This window comes from Ambystoma mexicanum, chromosome 9 (genome assembly GCF_040938575.1).
Source record: "Ambystoma mexicanum isolate Mex_15411 chromosome 9, UKY_AmexF1_1, whole genome shotgun sequence".
Taxonomy (NCBI): Eukaryota; Metazoa; Chordata; class Amphibia; order Caudata; family Ambystomatidae; genus Ambystoma; species Ambystoma mexicanum.
The window spans coordinates 874,701,898-874,716,559 of record NC_090931.1 but is presented as its reverse complement, the minus strand read 5'-3'; the positions used below and the strand labels follow the sequence as shown (position 1 = coordinate 874,716,559).

General features: G+C 44.4%; 1 protein-coding gene across 1 annotated transcript in view; it reads right to left on the bottom strand.

Annotated features, from left to right (window-relative positions):
* COL6A3 (collagen type VI alpha 3 chain) overlaps window positions 1-14,662 on the bottom strand; it is a 270,362-nt gene that overhangs the window by 186,072 nt on the left and 69,628 nt on the right. Inside the window, exons 4-5 of the mRNA XM_069615983.1 lie at window positions 11,126-11,728; window positions 5,069-5,671 (exon numbers count right to left, since the gene is read on the bottom strand). Coding sequence (XP_069472084.1) covers window positions 5,069-5,671; window positions 11,126-11,728 — 1,206 coding nt within the window. The remainder of the gene's footprint in view (window positions 1-5,068; window positions 5,672-11,125; window positions 11,729-14,662) is intronic.

Below are 14,662 nucleotides of genomic sequence, written 5' to 3'. Positions count from 1 at the left end.
TGTTGGGCAGCATCGTAGTGATACTGTATCAGAATGCTAAGGCCGGTGTGTAGACCATTAATTTAGCTGAGCTCCTTACGATCATCAATGGATAGAATCTTCATTTACGCTGGATGACCCATATCAGGCACATAGACAAAAGTGTGCTTTGTCAATAGCGCCAGCCAGCTTCCTATCCATGGTTTGCCATTGATACAAGGAGTCTTATCAAAAGATGCTGACGTTATCCAGAGGCACCTCTTATTGAAGAAAGCCCAACTCAAGATAGATCTGGTGACGAAGTGGAGGCTCATCACCAGTCTTCCCTTTATGGGTACAGGCATAGGGAGTTGCATGGTCATTCAGCACCATCAAAAAACGAGTGAGACGCAATTATGCTCTGCTCGAACTTGAAGAATTTGTGGTAGTGATCTTTTAGAATTTACCAAGCATCTCCTACTTGACTGTGCAAGCCTTGATGTAATCTGCAGGATGATCCTCCTAGGTTTATAGTGAAAATGTCAAAAACAAAAATGTCGAAATAAATAATGTTGAAAAAAAGAAAATCGATTTTTTTAAAATATTTTTTTTAATGGGGGGTTCCCCCAAACCCCCGTTTATTTGAATAGCTAAACCCCCAAAAAATAAAAATTCAAAAAAACACATTTGATTTTATTTTTTACATTTTTTTTTTACATTTTTGTTTTCGACTTTTTGTAGTCGACATTATAACTGCACACCATCCTCCTAGCCTATGGCAATTTGAATGTTGAACATATCAAAGGTGGTGAATTCTGGGATATTTGCATGGCAAGTGTTGATATTAATTCAATTTATCACTTAACCAAGTTTTGGGGTTTATCAAAAGCTTACTTGATAAAATGTGTATTATTGAATGGCAGAAAATCATATTTTTAGTATCCACCATTTCTCTTTGTATTGATGAGGTACTTGCAGATATTCTGGGAGAGTTTACAGGGATCTTGTTGACTGTACTACAACTTCCTCTTTCTCAAGTCTGAAGTTTTTACATCAATTTGCCCAGCTTCTCTTCCCAACCAAGTCACCACACCTTCGATCATCATAAAGGAATCTGCACAATGTCTGTGCACCAGAGGTCTGGAGGGATGAACAATATTTTGATCACCAATCCTTGGAGAAAGTCAAGAGTAAAATGGATATGGCGGAACGGAGAAAGAGCGAATTGGGGTGGCACCACCAGAAAGAAAGATAGCTAGAGGAGAGGGAGAAAAAAGGTCAGTGTGTGGTGAAAAGGGACAGTGCAAGTGAACAAAGTAATAGGCAGCAAGTGAGTGGGCAAGCAGTGCAGAATAAGAAGCCAGAAAAAAAAGAACACTGTTAGTTTGAGAGAGAAGGCATGCACCATTTTAAAGGCACGCAGGAGTCCTTTGTTTGTTTTGCTTGCCTCTCACATGCCTTTAAAAATAAAAGAAACATCAGGAACGTTACGTAAATAAAAGAAACATCAGGAACGTTACGTCCTGTGCTTCTGAAGAGAAGGAAGGGGCAACGCAAAGGAAAAAACTGCTGCATGTTTCAAGTTTGTTTCTGTTGTAACTGCAAACATAGATTCCATTATAAAGCAGGGTTGATGGTTCAAAACAACCGCAGGCTGTATGGTCTGCAATCTCTCTCTCGGCAATGCAAGGTTCTTCACAGTGCACTACCATAGGTCAAATAAACGGACGGATTGTGATGGCTTTTCCTTGCTTTTTCGCAAATGATTGACCTGCTTTATAAATGTATTTATACAGCTCTGGTGGCCCATCTCTTTTAAGAACCAAGAAGACCTCTTTTTGATAGTTGGTATCATGCTGCTCATTTGTTCAAGATCTAGATTCAAAAGCACTTCATAGCATAGAAGAGAAGGACCACGGAGGCGCCATAAATACACAACATTCATCTTAGTGTAAATGCCAACAAATGTAGAAAGGTTCCTTTTACAATAAACATTACTATTCATTTATCTTGGCTTTAGTCACATTATTCACAATGCAATTCCGCCATTACGTGTTGCACTGCTGACGTTTACTCAATCCACAGTGTTTGGAAGGGTGCTCCATTGTCCTCTACTGAGTAAGGAGTGTGGGTAAGGAGTGGCCGTGCATGGTTCTCTGCAATCCCTTTTGTTGAACACCTCCCAGCTCAGCTCTGGACACAGGCCCACTCTGTATGAGCCTAGAGGAGGCTCTCCATTCGCTCAGCAGATGGCTCCATATCTCTGGGGACACCCTATTTCAGTTTTGGGATTCGTTTTTACTTTTGTTTTACATTGGCCCATTTTATTAAATTGAGGTGACCCAAAACGACAACTCCTAACATTAAATTGATTGAGAAATGAAATCTTAAAATGAGGACTTGCTGTCCTTGGGGACATGAAGTCCTCGGTAACTTTCCCCATAGCTAACCAATCCTATTCCTCCCTTTGGAAGGGGGCAGAGAGGTTACCCGTGGATCTGGGGGCCATGGTTAGTCTATGCCTATGCAATCCTAGCAATGACTCTGGGGCAGTGGTCTACAAACTGAGGGACAGCCCCCCTAGGTGGGCCCGAAGAATGTCCAAGGGGGCCCCAGGCACTCTGAACAATGATTAAGATGATTGTTTTTATTATTAAAAAGGCATTAAGGTGACTGCTTTTAATAGAAAATATAAGCTGAAGAAAATATGCTTACATTTTAAAGAGCCTGGACTCCCCCTGGACATCTGGGCCCAGAAACAATCTTTTTTCTCAAAGGGAGGGGGAGACATCGGTATGAAAAGTTTGAATACCACTGCTCTGGAGACATTTTGTATGGGGTTCAGTGGGGTTGAAGAAGGGAAATCCCTTGGCCCCTTTATGTCTATCAGCCTGTCTCTGAAGCACTCACCTATAGTGGCCAGGTAGAAGTCCAGTCACCATAACCATTCATGTATGTCCAAACGTTCAAGGGAATCTCAGTAGGTACTTATTAGTGGTTGACTGCCAACACCCATTTTACTGTTCTGCCCCGCCCTACACAGGGATCACTTTAGGATAAAGTGGAGTTCCCTCTAAGGTGGTTAACAGTCTGTTTAGCCCAGCATTGTCCTCATAAAGGAATGGGCTGCAGCAGTAGGGATGAGAGGAGCCTTGAAATTCCTTAGGGTGCAGCAAGTAGTAGGGATAAAGGGAGACGTGAGATTCCCTTGGCTGGAGGAGTAGCAGAGAGCGGAGACTTGAGCTTCCCTTGGAATACAGGAGTAGGCTGAAGGGAGACTTGAGAATGCCTGGGGTGCAGCAGCAGGGATGAGAGGAGACTTTAGATTCCTTCGGGTTGTAGATGTAGGGTGAAGGGAGACTTGTGGTCCCCTTGGATTGCTGGAGTAGGGTAAAGGGACACTTGAGATTTTTTGGGATTGCAGGAGAGAAGATGAGAGGAGATTTGAGATTCCCTTGGAATACAAGAGTAGGGTGAAGGGAGACTTGAGATTGCATTGGGGGGCAGACTGGGGATGAGAGGAGATTTGAGATTCTCGGTGGGTGCAGGGGTCGGGATGAAGGAAGATTTGAGATTTCCTTGGGGTGCAGGAATAAGAGATAAGAGGAGGCTTGTGGTTTCCACTGGGATGCAGGAGTAAGGATGAGGAAAGACTGGAGATCCCCTTGGGGTCTGGGAGTAGAGAAGATTGGACCATCGAAATTTCCTTGTCCAATGAGCCGTTTCTCGCTATGGGACATTTAGCTTCCATGCCCTGCAATTCCTAGACTGCTGAGGTAAGACTGCTTACTATTTGCCAGCTATGATACCCGGTTATATGAAAAATGCACTACTCTACATCAGGTAGACCTCAAATGAACACTGCACTAATTACTGCAATTCATATTTTATTTCCCATATCAAAATAATTGAACAGTACTTCCAGTTTTGGGCACAATCTACTTTTTTCTGAATAGAAATAGTGGAAGGGTGAGTTATATTTCCACACTAGCAAGTGGTGAGTGCCTCTATTCAGTGAAAAGCTAGCTGGGGAGTGGGGGGAGCAGGGTAGTGGGGTGATAGGTGAAGAGCGTGTCACCAGGTCTAGCTGGATGAACACAAAAAAGTGCCAAACTTCACATTCAAGGGGTAATGAGCTTGGAAAACGTTTCTGTTCACGTTCGCCTGCAGAGGCAGACATGTTAGTGATATAAACTGCATCCGGAAGGCCTTTGCATCCACCAACGCTTCCCATTACTGCAGAATAATGGACAACTGAAAGAGCCAATCAGATACCATTGTAAGGCCTATGACATATAGGTTAGTTCATTTAGATGATATTACGCCAGAAGAAAGGCGCAAGCAGAAGTTGCAAGTATGCAACTTTTCACTGAGGAAATACTCATTTGGATTTTTGTTGTGCCCGCCCTATTGTTTTGCTGTTCCTTCAAACAACTGAAGCCACAATGTGGCCACTCACCATGCAAAATGTGCACCCCCACACCTTAGCCCGTGCAAGTGAACAAGTGCGCGATCGAGTGAACGACCCATTGGAGTAAGTGAGGGAGGGAATGAGTGAGTGGACGAACACGTGAGACGATGAACGAGTGAGTGAAGGTTTGGGGGAGTGAGGCAGAGTGAGTAAGCAAATGAGCAGGGGCTAAGAGAGTGAGTGTGTGGATGCCTATGATAATTTGTGTAGTGCACACCTAGATTATACTGATCATTGGTGCTTGAGCCGTGAACCGGAGCCAAAATAAAATCGATGATAGAGTGCTCCAGGCCATTATGAAAACAAGGAACATTTCTCTTTTCTAAGAGGAGTATTGGCATGCAAGCCGATCTCGATTCCGCGTGGTTAGATGTATGTTGCCTGTTGCATGCACTTTTCAAAGTGCCCAAATGTGCAAGGGCAATTTTTTAGGTGATATCTGCTGGAAATGGGGACTCAAGTCTTGTGTAAGGCAGAGCTCTAAACAATGTGGTCTCAAGAATGCATTTCAGAACTCAGTCACTTTATGTGCTTACTTTTTTCAGACAGAAATTTAAAATGCCTAAACTGAAAAAGAGCTTATGTTAGTTTGTTCAAGAACAGAAGAAGTCATGAGAAAATGTCTGGAAACACACATACCTTCTGTTGGCTCTTCAACTGTGACAACTGTGGAGAGTGTTTTCAGCGGGGACAACACTCCGGGCAAGATGCCTTGAAGTGCTGCTGCACGGAACTCAGATGGAGTGAAGACCAGAGAAGGGTCGAAGGCAATTTGCTGGAGTTCATCACCTTCTGCATTTTTGGAACCAACCGCGAAGGCCACCATGTTGCCCTGCTTCAGCAGCCGGGATGCCTGGGACACGTCGTCCCTTGATTTGCCCCCGGTAAACAGGACGACCAGCTGAGGGACACCTTCGTCGATCCTACTGCCAGCAGCCGCAGTAAAGAAGTTAGTCCGGACGTAGTCCAGTGCAGCACCTGTGTTTAACGCCCCACCACCCATTGGTCTCAGCTTCTTCAGGTTTAACACCACATCCTTCTTGTTTGTGTGGGTGCTGAAATAGAACTCGGGCTTTGCATTGCTGGAGTATTGGGCCACGGCTACCTGCACCAGTTCTGGTCCAATCTCTAACCTCTGGACGAGCTTAACTATGAAATCGCGGACAGGGCCAAAGTTGATGTTTCCCATTGCAGCTGAGCCATCGATCAGGAAGACTATGTCTCGCTTGTTGATTTCAACCACTGTGGGTAATAACACACAACACAATCAGTATGCACAGCATAGTCAGTAGATCACGCATCTCCTTGGAAACAGACACACATAGAAATCAGAGCTGCACCACCCAGCTGGTTCTCACTTGTCAAACACTGGAGGCCACTGTTGAACTTGTGCTGCACTATAACAACCCCAGAACTGACACCTTATCCGTCTGTCCCAAGGAATGATTGGCCAGATGCAACTATGTCTCTGATAATAATAAAAAGAGAGGGTGACCCGATGTGGGCCAAACACATAAGCTATAGCTAAAGAGAAGTGCTTTCTGAAATATGTCACAGGTACTTTATAAACACAGAGCTTTTTTAGGCATATTTAATGCAGCTCTTTTTGGGCTAAAACCTGTCTAACTTTCATAGTTTGTCAGCAATCTTACAGGACAGGCTCCTCTCTTTTTTTTTGTTAAATCATGGTTTCATGATAAATCTTCTGAGAAACAAATTGTCCTGTCTACTTTGTTTGATTGGGAAAGACATATTTAAAAAACTGTCTATATTTCAGTTTAACATATTTATTTATTTTTGCATTTATTTGAGTGCACCTAACCCTTAGGCTCTAGTTACAGAAAGTGCATCGTACGTTAGTGAAGTGCAAGAACACGCATAGGGGGTACAGAACAAGTTGGTGTGTGTATACAGAACTGGCAAAGCCTCTCATTATGGTACGGGGGCTACATCAGGTGGGCAGACAAGTATAATGGACATAATAGGTGTGTGTGTGTGTGTGTGTGTGTGTGTGTGTGTGTGTGTGGGTGTGTGTGCGTGCGTGCGCGCGCGCCGCACATAGACTGGCAAAGACTCACCTAGTGGTACTGAAGGATACACCAGGTCATTCAGGCAAGTATATTGGACATAATAGATGTGTGTGTATATACAGACTGGCAAAGCCTCACCTCAAGGCAACTGCCATAGCACAGGTAAGCAGGAAGTATAGAGGGCATTGGGTACAACATGTAAGTTGTCTAGTCTTATCCAGTTACATAGCTTGAGTAACCGATGTATCGATATAGAATGCAAGAATAGTTTGACACGCTGTGAGAATAACATTATTGTTGCAGCTAAGGGGTGCATAGGGGATAGTGGGCGGATAGAGAATGGTGGGGAGTTGAATGGGGTAATGTCAGGCGCATTGAGAGAGGCGAAAGGAGAAGTGAACCAGCAGAACCACAACCAAGTGGATTGGGTCAGGCCTCGCATCCTGCACCATGGGAAATACGAGATGGTAGGAATACAGGTTTGTTAGAGTTGGTCATTACACAGTTACTGTTTCCGTTACATAGGTGCACTTCCTGTGACGCCACTTTGCATTCATATGTCAATGAGTTCCCCATTTTTTTAGGGCGTGTGCCCTTCATCAAATGTTAGCCTCCCCATCACGTGGAAAGTCATCACTGGTTCAGTTGCTGTAGAGCAAAGCGGCTGTGCTGAATGCTGCAGCATGGCTGTTGCTCTAAAAATGAGCAAGTGCCAGAAGAATTTGTTGCCGCTGGGGGAGTGGTATGCAGTCCTCTTTCCAAACGTTGTGCCCAGATCACCGAGGGAGAGCATGCCTGTACCAGCTTGGAAACTGGAACTAAGTTCAGTTAAATATTTCACTAGGTAACAAGTGCTGGTATGGATTTAACTAAGGCATGTTCTTAATGTAGAGCATGCATTGCTACAATTGATAATAGCAGGTGTGAATTATGTAATAGGACTGAAGCTCATTTAGTGTTTTTTAGGATTAAAGTCTGTCAGGTGGCCTTAGTGAGAGGGTGGAATTTGTACCCGTAGTTTTGTAGGAAGGGTTTGGAATAAGAAGCACCTACCTCCTCAGCTAGATGCTACAGTAGGGTGCGGCTGGATGAGCGCTGCACTGAAGGTTGGGATAAGTAGGGATGCCCTGAATAGAATTCGAAGGCCTAACAGAGATGAACAAGTGACTGGAAAAGGTATCAAATATGGTGTCAAAATCATCAACCGGAGTTGGATTCTTTTAGTCACCTGCTGAGATTATTTGGTCATGAATTAAGTGTCTACAATCCAGTACGAAAGACTAAACGCGCGTCGACGTGCTCTGCTGGAACCCTTCCCTCTGGCCGGGGGTGTTCTAAGCATGTGGCCTTATAGAAAATGCCATGCAGGAGAACCATAAATAAGCTGAAGTGGAAAACACTGAAGACCAGATTCACGCACAGAGGGCAACAGCGGGTCCAATTGCATCTGCATTTGGAAATTGTTTACATGCCTAATAATGAACAACTTCTCGAAGCACATGTTCGCATCGAGATATGCAAATGTTTGCATATTGGTTCATTTTTTCAATTTAGGATCAAGATGTGAGTTTGGTTTCATCCAACTGCTTCACATTCTGATTGACAGCAGGGTGAAGCACTTTGGCACACCACCACGTTGTGCATGCACGTGTGGGAGCTCGGAGAGCTTGCAAGTGAAGGCACAAAGCTCCAGGGTGTCAGTGTAGCCCCCTGGGTGCTGCTCTGGCCCAACATAAACTCAGCTTCACAAAATGCATTTCAATACCTTTGCCCTTTCAAAGCGCTGCGGTAGGGGCTTAGCTCCTCCATCTGCAAACCAAGAACCATGTGACCATGCAGGGCCCTGACTCTTCCAAACCCATTTTGGAGGTAAGTCCTCAACTTGACCTAGGGAGCTGGCATTACATTCTCTTAAGATGCCAAGTTCCGGTAGCGAGGTCTCCGTGATTGCACAGATGGCCGAGCTCACATTAGTGCTTCGGCACCTTTTGTGAACCGCTGGGACTTTGAGGTAGCGATTGGTACTGCACTTCGGCCGTTTTAAAACAACCCATGTGACCCCAAGCAGATTCAATGAGAAAACGCATAGTTTATTTGACCTAAACACGGAAATGTACATGGTAAAAGGTAAAACACCAAGAGGGAGTTTTGCTCCAGAATTGTCACTCATCCATATTTAAAGATGTAGACAAGATGTAAACAATTGAAGAATTGTGTTAACATAAGATGGCCAGATGTTTTATGGCGCACCGCATTGCCACTCCACACACAACCTGGCAAGAACGTTTCCCTGCACTAGATGTGCTAATTGGACACAGGGCACAATGATATGCACAATGGGCTGCACTAGGCCCGCATCAGTATTATGCAGGAGGTGACTTACACCAACAAGACTTGCAATCTAAGGGAGAGGGGAATATAGTCCTCGCCCCTTGATCTTACCACCTGGAAAAGATCACAATGTGAACATTGCAATTCCTTGCAATCCAAAATGCTAATTTCCCATGCTTTTGTTACTGTCATATATTGCAATTTCTGGTTTTGATTTTCCAAGACTAGACTTCAGCTCCATCAGGCCCAGAATCTTCACTTGTAATTTGCTCTAGAATTATTCCTTAACATGTCTGGAAACGTGCAGTCGGCCTTTGCAAAACACAGTAGACCAAATGCAACACAGCGGTGGCTCAGAAGAGGCGACTCACAAGTAAAGCAATGTTAATGTTAAAGGATTTTGTACTGCGCATTATCACCTCCGGAGTGGTCCCCTGGCACTCTGGCGGATCTGAAAGGGGGGGGGGGAATCCCCGACACCCATCAATGTTACATAGTAGCATAGGAAGGGTGAATGCATATTTAATGTTATTTTGCTGTGCTTTATTACACATATTATATTTTGTTTTCTGAGATAAATAAAGATTTATGCCAGAACCATAATTTACTACAAAAGCATACTTTAAGATTGAGGGGGGAAAAAGCACAGCGTCTCTGTTACATCCCTCCTTTTCAACCCTACGTGGCATTCCAACTCTAAATTTGATTTGGGGTAATTTGTCATTGTACCTGTTGTAATTGCATGCATTACTGCCTTCATTTCCGTGACTTGTAAATGTCATGTTTAGATACTTGCACTTTCCTCATGCCTTCATCGCTGACTTCCAACATCTGAGTGCATAGCTTATATGAAGAAACTGTCACTAATTCTATGGCTTTCCAAATGCACTCCAGCCCTCGACACTAACAATCACGGCAGGTTTTCAAGATAACCACTGATCATGCAAATACCTCCTGTTTGCATCCACTGCAAGAAAATACATTTTGTCTGGATATCCGTTGTGTGGATATCTGGGGAACGAGGAGTAGATTTAGCTCCTTTGGACTGGACTTGGACACAGAAGAATAATTTTGAAACCCTCCCAATATATCCTCCGCATTCTCACCTTGGCAGGTCTGGCTCCTGTGAGGTGAGATTTTATTTTAGTAAGGCCCAACAGCCTGAGCTTGTAACACATGCATACCATGAAAGCAGAACATCCGATATAGTTGTGTTTCTCCATCACCACTTACCTTATGGCATGGAGAGTGCAATTTACCATGCAGCATCCTTTTGCATTGGGAAATACACTAAGATTAGTGAAGGTGATGTATTAATATCTTTGCATATAAGAATAAATCAATATGAGCTTGTCAATTGGACACACATTTAAAAATGAACTGACTAAATGATCCACCTGGACTGTAGCCATGAAACAGAGAACCTGTGAATATAAGGTTAGTTACAAATAGCCACCCTCTCACCCAGTGTGTGAGATTTCTCAACCAACCATAAGAGCATTGTCCATATAGGTGCTTCAGCTTTTCCCTGACGTCTTCTTTGTCTATCTCAGGCACATGTTTAGATTTTCTGATTGGCGTTAGCCCCATCCCAGCAGAAGGTGTTTCCATGCATCCACAGAGCAAATGGCCACTTCTAGGCTGAATGGCTTGCGGTGTCTGCATTTTCAGCCTCCCGTGATCACGTTTTTCTATGCAATTCTCCATTGAAGAATGTGCACCTTTTACACAATCCTTTCCCCATCTCTATCATATCACCCTTCTTCTCCAGATACCTCCCATTCAGGTCCTTATGTCTCCCCCAGTGGGGTGCACAGCCTGGACGGATACATTTTGCATACATTCAACTCTAGCTTGATTACCTTTAGATTTATAATTTTTAGAACCTGATTAAATTCTCCAGATTAGCCCTAAGCTCGAAGATGAGTAAATTCAAAGAATGTTGTAAAAGTTACCTTTTTTCAGTGGATTCAATTAACAAGATACAGTGTCCCCATCCCCACTATTAACTGCAAGACACGAAATCTCCAATGTACAGTGCAGAGCCGAGTTAGTAATGGAACCCTTCTAAGCAATGTTGGTCCATCCCATCGCTCAGTGAGACAAGTTGCATATATACACCTAAGGTATGTCATGAAAGAAGCTCCCACCACCCTGGTAGATGGATTTTTGTTATGTGGGAGGCATGTCGTATGCTACGGTGCATTCCTAGAAGTATGTATTCATCTTTTAAAGTCATGCACAAGTCACATACTCAGTGAAAGAGACTGCCTTGGGGTGCCTGATGGTACCTCACGTCTTGAGCCCAACCTATGTTTCGCATCTTCATACATACCTTCAGTGATAATGGTCGGAGCTTGCAAAACTATGGTTCTCTGTGCCACTCCGGCAATGTATGGCAGTAGCTGCTCCTGTAGATCTCCTAGGACACGGAAATCTGGCGCGATAAACACAAAGCTTTCATCCGTGGCAATTTGCTTCAGCTCTTCGTTGTCAGCTCTCTCTGCGCCAACGGCGAAGGTGATCACACTAGCCTGCTTCAGTGCGTTTGAGCCCTCTCTAATTTCATCGCTAGACTGTCCAGCACTGATCAGCACTAATGTCTGGGGAACCCCCTCCTGTCGCCTGCTGCCCGCCTGCTGGGTGAAGTGGTTCTCCACCACAAAATCCAGGGCAGCCCCAAGGTTGGCTTCCTCTCCGCCACGGAACCTAAGTGACTTGACGGCATCCAGCACATCAGCCTTAGTGGAATAGTCACTCATTGAGAACTCTGTGCTGGGCTCACCACCATACTGAACAACCCCAATTCTGATCTGGTTCTCCCCAACGGCCAGAGTCTCAATGAAATTGGCAAGGAAATTGCGTATGGCTGGAAAACCGCTGCGTCCGCTGTTGTTTGATCCGTCAATTAGGAAGACAAGGTCAGCAGATTCTTCGGCTTTAGAGTCAAAAATAAAAATAAAAAATAGACAAGAGACAGAGGGAGAAGAAAGGCAAAAAAAAAGGTGAAAGCATTAATACAGGGTGACATCATGCAGTCGCTCAGAGTGCGGACATGTTTCTTCGAACCCCAATAAGAAACACGGTACAATGGGCATTCTTGGACATTTCCCCCACTGGCTACGACTTCATGCTTAGCTATAAGTGAAGCACTTAAAAGCATCCGTATTGTAAAGGGTTAAACATAGACCGGCCCGCTTCTTTAATGAGACGCAGCCACTGAAAGTGTGATTTAAAAGTACAATAATTCCACACCCTTATGAAACTGATGGCCCTTTGCCAGAGGTTGTGCCATTTTGTTTTAAAAAAACAGCTCCACTGAGAAGGAGCTGCCATTGGTGTGAAGACCAGGGAAACAACTGGCCTAATGGGCAAACACAAGGCTAGGGATGCCTGGTGATGTTTAAGAAGTGGCTTGCCCAGTTATAGCTAATGGCATAAAGTGGCATAGCTGCGATGATGATAAGAAACGGCATCACGCTCAATGAGGGGAAAATGTCCATTGCATTCACTGTACGAAAACATTAAACACACGCCCTTCCATGGAGTGAAACCTTGGCTGGTGTTCTGCATTTCAATTGAATAGGAGATATCCGCAGTCATAGGACATACACAAGCACGCTGGCATCAGAGCATCAATGGACGAGGCTGGGCAATCGGGCACAGGCTTTACCCTTTTTCTATAATCTTTTGATAGTGGGTACACGCTGCCCAGTATCTTGGGAAGTGTACTATAGGGAAATCAGTAGGCCCCTTTATAGTCATATCCCCTGAAAACGGGTAGGAAGGGGGTGGAGTAAGTGCGGTGTGCCGATGGTTCCATCAAGCTGGCTAGCTCTCTCGTGGCTATCATACTTGCATTGAGCCCAACTGTTTATTAGGACAGTCACCCGTGCCCATATTATGCCACTTAATCTGTATGTATGAATGCATTCATTTTTCCTGTGCAATAATGCCTGCCCGCAAATAATTGTACTTTTTTGCAATTTTCAAACGTAAATTGCTCTGAACCCACTGGAAAGGCCCCTTTTCAGCAGCAAGGACAGTGCTGCCTGAAGCGGATAGTGCTAATCTCTGCGGTGAGGGAGTGTGAGATTGATCTAGGCCAGTGATATTCAAACTTGTTTATCCTTGGCTTCATGGGTAAAAATCTAGTTGTTGCGCCGCCCCTCCCCCACCTTGAATATAAACAGTGTTGCTAGGGCCCACAGGAAGCCATATCTGCTTATATTTTCTAGGAAAACCAGTCTCCATACTCCCTTTTTCAAGAGCCTCTTGCCCCCCTAACCATCCTTCATTCCCTACAAGAGGGGAAGAGGGGCCTGCCCGACAGTTTGATAACCACTGATCTAGCCCCCTTGGTATTCAAACGTGTTTGCACCTAGCCCCCCCTTGAGTGCAAATATATTTTCCGGGACCCTACCCGTGAAGACCACTAATCCAGACAGAGGATCAATACTCATAAACTCTCAGGGGTCAACTCCAGTGGGGCATTCAGGGTTTGCACAGTGAACACCCCTGAGATAGATTGATGAAATGTGGATTTTAATTAGGGGGTATTAATTTACTAATGTGTGATTGGTGAGGATAATCCTCAAGTATCATTCTACAATGAATCTGCTTTTGTGAACTGCATGGGTAGTCATCAAGGATTGGGCCACACACCACTAGCTAATTCCTCCTCCAGAACAGTTGGCACTCCCTTTGAAAACACTGAGTGGGCACAATTTTACATCTACAGCTTTCAAATTTACTTAGAGGGTCATTTTGATTTGGGTGGGACTGGAGGAGTGCATAGATCGTAATTTACTGGCAGAGACAAGATTATGAGGATCCGTGCCATTTCGATGCATTTGCAGCACCGTGCTGGAGTACGGAGAGGAAAGTCTGCCCATGCCCCCTCCAGCTGTTCCAAGTTGCAAATTCTCCTGCATCGCTGCACACATTACAAGGGTGCAGAAAGGTAATGGAATCTAGGGCTACAAGAACGTATGTGCTTTTTTTAATTCAGCGTGCAAAACAATCACATTTGCACAGTGGGGGCTGAGTGAGTGGTAGTCGCCAAGCCCCTCACTGGACAAGTGTCCACACCTGAAAATGGATCCCTTCATATTTTTTATAAAACGAGTGCCTAACCTAAGAATGATGTAGAATTATCCATTGACCAAGACTATAGACTTGGTGAAGGTCTGTATTGTTGCCTTGTTTTCTTCACTCTCTCCTCCTCCTTTAGATCATTGACTTCACACAGGCGCGGAAGCTAATTTCAACTCATCACATTTTTGGAGCGGCTGATCACAAAGTGCCCGTCCTACTGCTATAAATGAAGGATTACAATATGGACAGAGGATCGTCTAATGAGCTACTGAGGTGCAAGCGCAAGACCTTTAAATTAGCTTTCTGAAAAATATATCCCTTTGGATTTTGGACATTATTCAAAGAGTAGGTTGGTTCTTCCACTAGAAGCCCAACAGCTCTGGCATAGCTCAAGGACATAGTGAAGAAGGAACGTATTGGCATCAGTTAGGATCCAGATTCTGCCACATCAGTTATGTTGGCAATAGCTGCTAATGGGGGAGTACCCGCCAGCTAAAGTGTAAACCATACGAACACGTGAGAAAATAGTAGCTAGGAAGATGGTGACTAAGTCAAAACAAAAGCATGGCTGGTGTTGCAGTTTTCTGAGACATTCAGGTCAAAACATGTGATTGCTGCGGTATCTGGCAGTCGACAGATTGCTGCTTGATATTTGGGACACAGCCAGATGTAGGGACAGGACTTGCCTCGAAAACCCCTCCATTGATGACTGCTGATTGCACAGGTGCTTTCTAATCAATATGAATCGGGTAATGCAGTTATTCAATCGAGCAAT